This window comes from Takifugu rubripes, chromosome 19 (assembly GCF_901000725.2).
Source record: "Takifugu rubripes chromosome 19, fTakRub1.2, whole genome shotgun sequence".
In the NCBI taxonomy this organism is placed as follows: Eukaryota; Metazoa; Chordata; class Actinopteri; order Tetraodontiformes; family Tetraodontidae; genus Takifugu; species Takifugu rubripes.
This window is the reverse complement of record NC_042303.1, coordinates 3,087,293-3,101,199: the sequence shown is the minus strand read 5'-3', so window position 1 is coordinate 3,101,199 and position 13,907 is coordinate 3,087,293. Positions and strand designations below refer to the sequence as shown.

General features: G+C 43.8%; 1 protein-coding gene across 2 annotated transcripts in view; it reads left to right on the top strand.

Annotated features, from left to right (window-relative positions):
* The window catches only part of arhgef10la (Rho guanine nucleotide exchange factor (GEF) 10-like a), an 81,682-nt gene extending 68,687 nt beyond the window's left edge, over positions 1-12,995 (top strand). For both annotated transcript variants that reach the window (XM_029826522.1, XM_029826521.1), the window contains 3 exons: positions 4,557-4,728; positions 9,558-9,680; positions 9,889-12,995. In XM_029826522.1, coding sequence (XP_029682382.1) covers positions 4,557-4,728; positions 9,558-9,680; positions 9,889-10,442 — 849 coding nt within the window. In that variant the 3' untranslated portion in view covers positions 10,443-12,995. The remainder of the gene's footprint in view (positions 1-4,556; positions 4,729-9,557; positions 9,681-9,888) is intronic.
* Positions 12,996-13,907: the final 912 nt, after the last annotated feature.

The window sequence follows — 13,907 nt, the reverse complement described above, 5'->3', positions numbered from 1 at the left end:
CTCAGTTTTTCTTCATTCCCACTCAAAAATGATTGATCCGTATTTTAGTTTGGTTCCCCGTATAGAGTCACAGCATAAAATGCGAGATTGTTTGCATTTTTTAGATGGTTTTAAAGGTTCTGCATGTTGAAATAGCTTCATTTTCCCGATTTGGAGGAATTTCATCCACACGTCTGCTCCATCCACTCAGCCTTGTTGGACTTGCAGCAGCGCTGAGAAATCCCTTCCCAAACGTGCGTGTGTGCTCCCTTCCAGCTCTTCTTCCAGTCCTTTTCATTGGAGGTCACCCACAGACGTGTGGCCGTGGCACCGTGGAAATGCCCTTTTCTATTCCTGACATTAGGGATGTTGGGTGGCGACTACCAGTAGGGATGCCTCTGCTACTGTGACGATGGGCTCTCCTGATCATGTGATCACTTTTTTAGCCAATGTTTCTGATCAGAAGGTTAAACACCAATGACCTCTAGAAGGCAGCGATAGAGGCATACAAACCCAAATCGCTTGAGACAGAAATAATGGGTGCAACAACCTAGCTTACTGGAATCAAATGACTTTTTTCTGCCTGCCACCAAGACAATAAAGCAGCCATTGCATTGGGAGCGGCCACCTTTATGGCGCCGACGCACCATTTTCGTCTTCCCTGTATCAGCAGCCGTTACCAGTATGAGGCTTGCACTGGCCTGCTCGTGATACCTGAAGTGCTACCTGCCCATCTCTAAGCAACATGTTCCTAACAATAGCCCCACCCCTTTCCTACCTATATCCTGCAGCCATGTTGCCTCTTTTTCAGGGCATGTTTGGTGATTCACACCATGCTGGAATTGACAAATCCTGCCTTTAGTCCTTCGGTTTTGGCTCGCTCACAAAAGTGCTGAGCCAAAGCTTGATGAGCAGCTATCGCTAGCTTGCCAGAACATCCTAAGGCTTGTAAAAAATCTCCACAGTGTTAACAGGTTTTCTCCATATGGAGCTCTCTATAAGCTTTCAGTCTTTTTTCAAAGGCTGCCTTTAACTGAATGATGGGCAGACAGCTGTAAGTGAAGGTCTAAAGACATTTGATTCATGCAAGATCTGATCATTCAACTAGGGTTAAATGATCAGATCAGGGTTTTGCTCAGGGTTTTTACCTTCTGGAATTATGCCTCAGCGTGCTGGTAGCGCGTCACACTTTTATGATGATAAAAGCTTGATGTGGAAATTCACAATCAGCAGTGACATGTGGGCAATCATCCCTCTCCACCATCCCAGTAATTAAAAAAGCCATCAATTAATTTCTGGATCAAGGGAAGAACAAAGGTTGATTCTAAACTGGGGGAGAGTCTAAGGCAGTGGTCCCCAAACTACGGCCCGTGGGCCAGATACGGCCTGCCTCCACATTTGGTCCGGCCCCCTGAACAATACCAGAAAGCATTTTGAGTTTTTTTCATATATGTGTATTTGTATTTGATAATAAGGTTGGACTTTGGAGACTGCTCATATGAGTCATTTAAGTAAGAGATTCTGCTCGATCGTTAGATTCACAACTAAGCTGAACTTGGACCTGTTAAGTTTGTGCACAGCACAACAGAAAGTTTATGTTCCATGGACTTTTTTATGTGAAGAAACCAGAGAGGGTTATTTGGTTATTATTTATTTCATAAATAGTGTTATTTATTTCCTGGCTTTTTTTGTGAGGAATCCAGAAAGGGTTATTTGATTGTGCTTTCTTGAAAACAATACATTTTTACACTCCTGCAATCCTCACAATTTTTCTGTTACAAACTGACCCCGGCCCCTTATCAGAGAAGGGAAAAGTTATGTGGCCCTCACAGGAAAAAGTTTGGGGACAGCAGGTTTAGAAAGTTGCATAAATTCACCTTTTAAAAATAACATTTAGATAAGTGTCTTTCTGAGCTCCCGTGGACACAAAGTGAGAAGTTTCCTATTCTTAACTTTTCCAACCTCAAATGTTTGTCAGATAACATTACCCATAAACTTTCATAATGTTCCAGTTTCTCACTTTTAGCGAACAGGAAGTTTAATGTTTTAATGATTTAAACCAGCATCGTCAGGTCTCCTATAAATTTCGGTGGATTACCCTGAATGCTGATAAAGGGATGTGCACTGTTCCGTCGCCACGGTGCGTGTTTCACATGGCAGCTCTGCATTTTCCTGTATTTGTTCTTCTTTTCTGTTCTATGGAATCAAATGGCACCGGATTGAAATATCTTTGACACGTATTGGTATCGGAGTATCTGTGACATTAGCGGGTCCCAGTTTCTATTCTTTTACCCCTTTCTAGTTTTACCTATCCGCAACAATGCTAACATGTTGGCCCTGGTTACGCCTTGTTTTTCTTACGGCAGTAAGGTCTGAGAAAGTGGCACCTAGAACCTGTATAAAATAGGATGGTGTTGCACACTGCAGATGCACGTGGCTCTGTGTTGAGAGGGAGTTCATCGCTAATATCTGCTCCCCTGAAAGACTTCAGACAGTCCTCCATCAAGAAAAAACGAGCTACAAGAAGAGTGTTGCGTGAATGGCCTGTTTAATAATAGAAGAACCACAGCTTATTGAACAGGACGATGCATCATTAGAAAAGGGTGCCAGTGTCTCATGTGTTTTATACCTGTAAGACTGAGCCTTGGTTCACTGGGGTCAGTCCCATCAACAGGCTGTGTGGTTAGCTAGCTCTAGCTCGCTCTTCTGTACAACCCATTTTATCAGGAACATTACAGCGCCATCGCCTTGATGACGTCACAGTTGAGATGCAGCTGGACGGTTGCTTGAGATCCAACCAGATGTTGCCGGCTCCATCATGATTTGGACGAGCTTTTGCGATTTCTTTGCTGTAGCATTAGTAGATTTCATCTTGTTGAGAATATTTTAGTCAGGTCACTTTTCTGGCCCCTGCTCGGACCTGCATCGTAATGTGGCACACTCATATATACGTGTGATGATGGATGTAAAGACGCTTTTTGGGGTGAAACTAAGAGTTTGGTTGAAGCACAAGGCCTAAAACACTTCAGAATGAATTTTTAGAAAGGCACCGTCGTCATTTGTGCTTTTATTTTAACCTTGTTTCACCTGTCAGTCACAAGTCTACTCGAAGCCCTGTGCTCACAGGGGAGACGGGGGAGTTTGGTCAGCATCAGACACAAACACCTTGTCACTGGGTGTGAAGAAGATCCTGCGAGCTTTTTGGACCAGCTCATTGGTTTTAGCTCCACAGGGAAGCACGTTGGATGTTAATGTCAATGCAAGTTGGATGAAAACAAAGAAAAGTGACGATGATCTGCTGTACAAACCATAGAAGCCATGTTGTCTCTAACGGGTCTGCTATCAATGGCAGTCCGATGAAGAAGGGGACCATTAAAAAACTGAGACGTCTCTTGAAGGAATTAAAAAAACTGAATTATGACAATAAAAGTCGATCAAACTAAATTGTAGTCCTGATATTGATTCTGTGAAAATGTGTGTGGAAAGTGTTGCTGCATTTGGGTAAATCTTGTTTGCAGTGAGTTCACTTCAGATGGTGCGTGAGCAGTAACATGCTAAATGATTCCAGCGCTCAGGTGTAAAAGGCTAATAAACCTAATTAAACCCGATAAACCCATAGGCTTGTTGCTTTGACAGATGGCTGCTGCTGGTGCAGCTGGTGTCAGGAGCCTCCTGCCTGATGAGAGAACCTGGAACCTGCTTGATTCTGGTTCATATGCTCAGTGATGCTTGCAGCAGGTCCCTTTGAGAGCCTTGACAGGTTTGACCACTGAGGCGATCCTCGATCACATTCCATAATCCAGCGACGATCACAGGAGTTACTGAATGGGAATTTAATCGGCGGCTGACTTTGCCGTGAACCAAACGTATCTTCCCGAATTTCTAAAAACAAAGGCCTCCTGGTCCCGTAAACGGTAACTAATCCTCTGCTCGGGGAAACGTGGCGGAGCTATCGGATAGCTTTGGGTTCTCATCTCACATGAGTCATTCGCAGCCACCAGCAGCCCAGCCTGATGTCCCTCGTGTACTGAAGGTGATACGAGCACACTGATGATGCCCAAACCCGCCCTCGTCACGCCGCCGTCTGCAGGGGCTGCATGTGCTCCAACGATAAGCCTCGATCCATTTATTTGAAGCTTCTCATTAAGACTCTGTGACTGGAATTCTAATATTTCCCCCTAATTAAACCATAAAATAACAGAAACCAGAGAACTGATCCTAGAATAGATATTAACCATGCAAAGGACAAAATGCCAGTTTTATTTGCAGTACAAACATGGCAGAGAAGCAGCACGAGCTGAATCAGAGAGTGGCCAGTCTGGCAGTGGGATACATTAATAAAATAATCATTTATCATGTCCTTCATCAAATCAACCATGAGGTTCTTTTGCTGCTTTTGATGGTTTTAGTTCACTTCCTTTTTCTTGAAATGGTTTTCATCAAAGGTTTGGGGATGAACGTGCTCATGCCTTTAGCGCTGTCTGAAACCATATTTCAATGTATTTATGTTGGAATTTTGAAGTCATTTGGACACCTTTGCTGCCTGCTGTTCCAGCTTGTCATTGTTCTCTTTCCAGGGCTTTGAAGTCCATCCGGAACCAGTGGTCAGCGTCTCACACATGGTGTGTGCTGGTGGAGGCGTGTGGATGGCGTTCTCGGAGGGTTCCTCCATCCGGCTGTTTCACACTGAAACGCTGGAGCTTCTGCAGGAAATCAACATCTCAATCCGCTCAGCGCTGGTTAACACGGGTACACGCTCAACATGCCTGGCATCATTATTGTTTAATACGTGCCACACTCACTTTTTGGCTAGGGTTAGGGTTAGACTCATAAATTCCTTTTTTCTGTGTGCAGCCATGTTACTTATTCATTTTCACTCAGGATAAGCATCAGTTTATCTCATAAAAACATGCCACCAGAGGCACCTACCTTTAGAACCTACCCATCTAACGGCATTGAAGTGGCAGTCATAAAACACAACAGCATCAGCACACCTTAAATAATCAATTAAATTCAACAAATTGATCTTTATAAATTCACGTGTTACAGCGGTAGCCCGTGGTCTTCAGTACAGTATAGTACTAAAAGAAAAAAAAAGACTCTTGTGTACATTACTATGTACATTATATACAGAAATTAAAAAGTATATACAGAAGGAATGTCAAACAATATGAAGAAAAATAAAGGTGCAAATAAGACATTCCAGAGGTAGGATGATTAGTTAGTGCAGAAAAATATGCCGACCATGGGTTATTGGTGCTACATTAAGAGTTGTGAATGTTGTACAATCTGACTGCAGTTGGGATGAATGACCTGCGGTACTGTTCCTTTTTACACCGTGGGTGTAACAGTCTGCTGCTGAAGGAGCTGCTTAAGGCCCCCACAGACTCGTGTAGGGGGTGAGAGGCGGTGTCCATAATTGATGTCAGCTTGGCTAACATCCTCCTCTCTCTCAATGGAGTCCAGAGAGCAGTCCAGGACTGAGCCAGCCCTTCTGACCAGTTTGTTGAGTCTCTTCCTGTCCCTCTCTGAGCTTCCACAGCTCCAGCAGACCACAGCGTAGAAGATCACCGATGCCACCACAGAGTCATAAAAGATCCTAAGCAGTGTCCTGCACACTCCAAAGGACCTCAGTCTCCTCAGCAGATGGAGACGACTTTGGCCCTTCTTGTACAGGGCGTCTGTGTTATGAGTCCAGTCCAGTTTATTGTACCCAGGTATTTGTACTCCTCCACGATCTCAATGTCCAAACCCTGGATGTTCACGGGTGCAGTGTGGGAAGCCTTCCTACTGAAGTCGATCACGACCTCCTTTGTCTTGCCGGCGTTGAGGCGCAGGTGGTTAAGTCCACACCAGGCGACAAAGTTGGTGATGACCTCCCTGTATTCCAGTTCGTTCCCCTCAGACACACGTCCAACGATGGCTGTATCGTCGGAGAACTTCTGGAGGTGGCAGCTGTCTGAGTTGTAGCTGAAGTCCGATGTGTAGAGAGTGAAGAGGAAGGGAGAGAGAACTGTACCCTGCGGTGCCCCCATGCTGCAGACTACCACCTCGGACTCACAGTCACGGAGCCTCACGTACTGTAGTCTGTTGGTGAGTTTAAGGAGTTTAAGAAGGGATTACTCAAAAAGCTCTAAAAGTTCAACTACTCATGCACTGAAAAGTAAAGAGCGACGGATGAGACCAGACAAATGCAACAGGCTGCTCATTTGACCACATTTACTTTTAGCCGTGGACAATCAGTGACGTGCTTTTACTGGGATAGCGGGATCGTAACGAGATCGTAACAAAATCGCAACAAGGTCATAACGGGATAGTAACAAGATCATAGCGGGTTCGTAACGAGATCATAGCAAGATTGTAACAGGATCGTAGCGGGATCGTAACGAGGTCATGACGGGACCGTAATGGGATCGTAATGAAATCGTAGCAAGCTTGTAACAAGATCGTAGCGGGGTCATAACGGGATCTTAATGGGATCGTAACAAAATCGTAACAAGATCATAGTGGGATCGTAATGAGATCGTAGCAGGGTCATAACGAGATCGTAACAAGATTGTAACGGGATCATAACAGGATCGAAACGGGATCATGTCGATGTCATAACGGGATCGTAGCAGGGTCATAATGGGATCGTAACAAGATCGTAATGGGATCGTAATAAGATCGTAACGGATTGTAGCAGGGTCATAATGGAATCGTAACAAGATCGTAACAGGAACGTAGCAGGGTCATAACGGAATCGTAACAGGGTCGTAACAAGATCGTAACGGGTTTATAACAGGATCGTAATGCGTTACTGCCTTGTCGTTAGCTTTTAGGCTTTCCCGTCCATTGAGAAAACCTGGTACGAGGTATTTTGTTATACCTACTCAGCTAGGGTTCCAAGTCATCTAAGTCAAGCAGAACATGTGACTGTTGGTGACCACCACCATGTCGTTTTATTACTCCCGTAAACGAAATACCGCTGGTATGACGACGGTGTGCAAACGTGCTTGATAGATGGGGGCCAGGGGAGAATCCAAGGGAGGACTTACCAGAAGGTCCTGCAGAAGGTAATGGAAAAGCACTGGACCCAAAAGCAGTTGAATAGTTTAGTACCAGAACTGAGAAATCCCCATAATTCATTTATTTCATCAGAAGAAAGCAAAGCATATTTCATTCAACATTTCTTTAGACCAGGGGTTTTTGTCTTTAATCCCCACTGTTTATTTTGGAATACACACGAGCACTTTCCTTCAGTCATCAGATCTGTTACATCTGGCCTCACTGTTGCGATTAGTTAAAAAACAACACTGAATATGTGATCCTCAAGGTTTATACTTCATCCAATCATTATGTCACTGTAATACTGCAGATAAGGGTAGAAATTTCATGTTTAATCCCAAATAACTCCTGAAGGTCTAGCAAATGTTAAAAGACACAAAGATGTTTCTCCTCTTATCTAACTTGCTGGGAGTTCAGATCAGTTTTGCACCTCTTGGAGCAAAGGCATAAATAACGCGGCGCCAACCACAACACCACCTTAGGACATGCAGTTTTCTCTGAGAGGATCAAGTACTTTCATTCTGTCTCCTTGTTTTGAATATTATTTGAGTTCCTTAAAGGTGCTCATCTTCCCTACTGGCAGGTAGCTGTAGCTCGCTATCTTTAGCTGTATTACCTTTAGCTGTAGCTCTGAATAAGGCTGAAGCCACAGGTGAGTTATTATACTCCACCTGTCTGAAAAAAGAAACTCGAGTAATTTTCTGTGAGAGGGTTTCCCAAACACAACCCATGCACAGGTAAATACCCACAGTGTATACAGGGATGATGTTAGGTCATTTAATACATTTTATTTACTAATCACAATAATCTTTTATTTTATTTAAAAAAAAAAATCATTTACAGTGTATCTTTTTTTTTAGTGGTTAGTGGGGTTAGCGTTAATAGGGTTGGGGTTAGTAGGGTTAGAGTTAATAGGGTTAGTGGGGTTAGAGTTAATAGGGTTGGGGATTAGGGTTAGTGGGGTTAGGGATTAGGGTTAGTGGGGTTGGGGATTAGGGTTAGTGGGGTTAGGGATTAGGGATTAGGGTTAGTGGGGTTGGGGTTAGTAGGGTTGGGGTTAGTAGGGTTAGAGTTATTAGGGTTAGTGGGGTTAGAGTTAATAGGGTTGGGGATTAGGGTTAGTGGGGTTAGGCATTAGGGTTAGTGGGGTTAGAGTTAGTAGGGTTAGGGATTAGAGTTAGTGGGGTTAGCGTTAATAAGGTTAGATTTAGTGGGGTTAGGGATTAGGGTTAGTGGGGTTAGAGTTAGTAGGGTTATGTCTTCACAAAAACAGAAATGTGTGTGTTAGAAGGAGAAAGTGTGTGTGTGTGTGTGTGTGTGTGTGTGTGTGTGTGTGTGTGTGTGTGTTAGAGAGAGAGTGAGTGTGATTTAGGATCAATAGGGATTTGCAGTCCTAGTAAACAACAACGATGGTTTTCCTCTGCTGGTGCCGAGCCGATCCGTCCTACGGGTGAGAAAATATTTATTTAAAGTGAAGGTTGCTTCAGAGAGCTATCAGCTCCCTTCATGAAGCCCACTCACTCAGAGTTGCTCAGAGCCAAGCTTTATGTCCCTCCTAGCTTTGAGTCTTGAATTGTTGCGCTCAGATTGGAGCTAAAGACTGTTTCTGCCGCGTGTGAGACACTGGACTAGCCTCCTGCTCATCCTTTTCCTGGCTCTGTTTAGCGTTTTCCTCTGGCGCCCTCGCTTCCCCGCCCATGTGCACAGCAGCGTCTCCTCGCTAGAATTCACCTGTTCATGGTTTCTGGGGTAATTAAATCCTGATATAGATTACTCGACCACCAAGGAAGCCTGGAGCTGAGGGCACACTGAAAGAATGCAAAACGAAATCCACAAAGAATAGTATTTACTGGCAATATGTACAGATGTTAAGACAAAGTTTTCTACCCCTAATTGTTTAATCCACGAGGCATTGATCGTATTTGAGGCTAACCATCTGTCAACACCTACACCGTGTCCTTCATATGGACACTAAGTGCCGGAGGGTTCTGTCGGCTTTTGCTGCTTCCCATTTCAAGATTCAAAGTTTTTCCTCAATTTGACATTCGGAAAACAAAGTATCTGGCAAACACCACTGACCAGCAATGGTTTGTCACACCAAAGAGGTTCACACTTTCAGAGAGATGGGAAAAACTGTGTGAGGATGATGTGACCCAAGAAAATGGAATATGATAATGTAATATTCTAACGTATGGGTTTACGGTGGATTGCTGTCATCGGGCACACTCTACACTCATCACGACCTTGTAACTTTTCAAAGTCCTTTAATTGTATGAATATCAACTATTCTGAAGTTGTATTCACTAAACAGATGCTAGGGAAGAAATCTGGACCTTTAATTTGCATCGGATTGTTCCCTTTTTGTTCTTCAGATCTTAAATCACTGATCAAGCAACAATTAAATCCAATTTAATTCATGTTTATTCACAGATTGCCTGTTACAATCTAGGCTTATCTTCTCAAAACATACTGTGTTGTGGCTTTGCAATTTGCAGTCAAGACAGTTGCTTTTCCTTCTTTTCATACTACAGGTCCCAAAAGCATGCAAGTCTCCAGTTTGCTCATTTGCCAGGGGTTGTTATGGGTGGGCACTGCCCAAGGCCTGATTATTACTCTACCAGTTCCCAGATTGGAGGGCATCCCCAAAATAACAGGTAATGTAGCGATGACAGCCTGGTTGATTTAACCATTTGTAAGAGAAATAAAGAAGAGCAAGAGTTTGGGTTTGGGTTAGCCCCCCCACCCACACACACCACTTTGTCAGACTTTGTGTTTACCTGAGTGATTTATTAGATGATGCATAGATAAAACGATCTCATTCCTAATGTTTCAGACATGACTTTTATTGTCCTCCTCCTACAGGAAAGGGAATGATCTCATTAAATGCCCACTGCGGGCCCGTGGACTTCCTGTTAGCTACGACCAGCACTCTGTCCCCTGACCTACTGAAGAGGGATTCGGTAGGGGATGGGCCGGACTCTGCCTGCGGAGGCGAGGACCGCAGCGACAACTCGTCTCAGGAATCCCTGCAGCAATCTGGTTCCAGCCAGGGGGATGGACAGGGGAAAGGACGGGGCGTTCTGCTGCAGTACAGGCTGCGCTCCACATCAGGACTGCCCGGACGGTTGTTGACAGCCCTGGGTGACGAGGCATCGGACTCCTCATTGGAATCACTGGAGCACAGCGTGGAAGACGGATCTATCTACGAACTCAGTGACGACCCAGACATTTGGGTGAAAGGACGTCCTTGTGAGAGGGACGGTGGACGGAGGGACAGGGTGATCTCTGCTGCAGTTATTTCTGGAGGGAAGGGCTTCCGTAGGCTGAAGCGAGGTGCAACAACTGTAGGTACTAGAACAAGTGGAGAGACTTTAGACAATACTATGATGGTTTGGCAGCTCCCACTTACAGTGTGACATATGTTAATTATACAAGATGATTCTATGGATGTCTTGATAATTTAACTTCAATTTACTAGTTCCATGAATTCAGGGGAATTGAATATATGAAGTAATGTTGCCAAACTTGGATACAAAATGATTTTACCAGTGGAATTTAGAAGCCCAATAAGCCTTCATTAGGATTACTGTCATCAGTTTCCACTAGTCTTGTCTTGTCTTCTTAACCACTTCATCCCTTTGGGGGTCATGGGGAGGGTCCACAATGGATGAAGGCAGTTCCCCCTCCGGATGAGTCCCCAGTTCACAGCAGGGCCCAAGATGAGCATTTGTGGGTTGGGTACCTTGCTCCAGGGCACCTCGGCAGTGCTCTGAAGGTGTTCTGGTACCTCCCCCTACTACCAGGACACCCACAGGTTTTGTCTGCAGTGGGTCTCGAACCGAGAACCTTCCGCTCCTCAGACCAGTTCCCAACAGACTGAGCTGCCGGCCCCCCGTCAGGTTCCATTATTACCCGTTATTAGCCTGAAAAACACTACAAATGAGTTCACTTAAGGTTTGCTGAGCTTTTGCCTAGATAGAGATGGAGGACTGGTGCACCGGGGCCTTGAACAGGCAGCAGTTGTTCAGTCTGCCGTGCAGAGAGGAGATCTTCTATCTAATCCTGTGGGAAAGATCCCATCTGTGTCAAACTGAATGCCCGGGATTTTGAGTGCATCACATACCGCATTGGCATCACTTTATTAACTTTGCCGGCCTTTCTGCTCCCATATACACTTCCTGTTTTTCAAAAAAATTACCTCTGGCTCAAAAAAGACAATATTTCACCAGGTTTTTCCTGACTAAAAACAAAAACCATTGTAGCGTTATCTTCAAAGATCCTCTATTCCTCTGTTGTGTATGATTATGTTGGTACAGGACAGCTGCTAAAGGACAGGAATTATTGCATAATAAGACGTTTTTGCACTATAATTCTCATTGTTACACGTATAATGCAGGTTAAGGAACCTCTTGGTGACATGCAGTATTTGAGAATATTATATGGATCATGCGCTGCAAATTATGCCAGATATCAGTACCATTACCCTGCAACGCTGGACAGGCTTTATCACAAGGCTGACATCAAAGCCAAAGGCTCACATCAAAAGTAAAACAACTAATCATGAAAGCAAAATAATCATACAGCAACAAAGCAACACCGGCTGCTTCTAGATCTCACAGAGAGATCCGTTTTATTGTGTTAGAACAGGACGTTGTTCAACATTGTAATAGCCGTTAGGTAGCTGTCACAGAGATGGTGTGTTTTAATCTGATAAGGGAATGGAATACAACCAGAGCGGAACTTTGCAACTGTCTCCTGCCTCGTCCTTCAATGCAAAATGTGAATTTTTTGAGAAACGCCAAGTTCATATGACAAGCAGTCATAGTTGAATGGAAACCTTCCTTAATGATCATCTCTACGAAAGTATTTGTGGTTGTTTTTAAAGACCTTTATATTATCATTCCATTCCATGAACTATCTGCGGCACTTTTATTGATTGATTATACACGTACTTTTATATCCTAAACTTGAGTCTAATTACTGCAGGTGGCAAATTAGAGATTTTTTTTTAAAGAAAAAATGTAAATAATCTTTACTTTTGTCAACATTCTATGGAATTTGCTCCATGCTTACTTTTAGAATGATGGTCATTCTAAGCAGTTTCCATGAACTATCACGGACCACTTGTCTATTGAATCAGGAGGTGCATATTTCTTTCTAGTTCAAGCTCTCAAAAGATGCAGCACTAATTTCATGTCCTCTGTTTTATTTAGTAATATTATTGTTTTCTTCATTTCTACAAATGAAACTCTGCAGAACTTTCCTGAAGACCTCAACGGTCTGCAGGTACCATCTGAATGTCACGTCAAACACAAATCCTGTAATGTCCCTTGAGATGCAGCGCCTCGTATTTTGGGACACCTTCCAGCCAACGTCTCTCATGTCACCCTTGTCATGAACAGGCCGTTGGTTTCAACGGTACCGAATCATGTTGCAACTGTCTATAGAACAGGTGTACAAGTCTTGTCATGCACTGTATTTTACTGCTCATTTGAGCTTAACCTGTACTAAATACTTCAGTATTCTTTGTGTAAACATCGACATTAAAGGTTAAGACTTTCAGTAGTACGGTAAGTGTACGTTTAATAGGTGAGACCTGGGAACATAGTTACTTTTATTTATACAAATCTGCCACAAGACTAGATTGTGCAAAAACAGTAATATTTAAAAATTTACCCGTTCGCTTCTTTGTGTAAGTGCAACTGGAACTAAAACCTAAAAAGGATGTTGTGAATTCAGACAAGACACGAGTTTCTCTCATTAATCTGTTTATTCCACATAAAACATGTTAAAGGCACATAGAGAGGAAATTCCTTGTGGTTAAATACAGTACTGTAAATGTCTAACAAGTGTACGTTGCATTAAAGACCTCTAAAAGCTTGTCTGATTTCTGCTTTGGTGGTCACAACATTTTCAACAGTGTGATGCTGATGATGTTACCAGTGATATTAAACGGACTGCTATAGCGTCCTCATGCACCATGTCAATTATTTTGCGTGAAAGATACACAAAATTACCATCCAGCCGTCCAGCCATGCCCCCTACTACCAGAAAACTCATTTTTTTCCCCTTTCTCTTTTTCCAAACACTAGCACAAAATGTGGTCAATGTAATCGAGTCCAGGCTCGGTCTGGCAGTTCTATGTATGTTGCCCTGTTGTCCAAACCAACTAGGAAGTGGCAGTCTCTTGCTGTTGAGAGAAGCCCTCCCTGAACATTTGAACTGGGTTAAGTCTCTGACGAGAACACAAGGTTGGTTGACAGTATCGAGTGGACTGACTTGATGGTGGTAGATGGTTTTTGATACCACCTGCAGGACCTGCTCATGGCACCAAGTGCCAGAGCTTTGGAATCATCCACTAGGTTGCTGAGCAGAAGCTGAAGCTTTGTGTTATGCTATAAAGGGTGATGTTGCTGAGACTCCATGGCAGGTCCAGCCACTTCCACAGGAAGTCACAGGAGTCTGGACGGGATTCTGTACTGGTTCATTCAGGCCTTGCTGTTAGAACAGTGCTGAATTGTGCCTTGTACCTGGGTTAGGACACTATAGGACACCAACAGCGGGCAGCAAAACAACAAAAAGAGAAGCCTCCAAGGTAGTTTTCTCTGTCAACTGGACTGGGTTTCTTCTCTTGAAGACGTTTCGCCTTCTATCCAGAAGGCTTCTTCAGTTCTGAAATCGCTGGGGAGAGAGTTTGAAAATATATAGTCCCTGTGGACATTAGCATGCTAATGTCCTGGGTGGTCACCTGAGAGTCGTTAGCAGGGTCGTTGGTCGGGTCGTTCACCTAGTTTCTGTTGAGGTGTCTCCCCTTTGTCTGCTGGATCACATGGTGGTGAGTCACTGGGTCTCCTGGAATGGTGTGAATGTTTGTTTTGCTG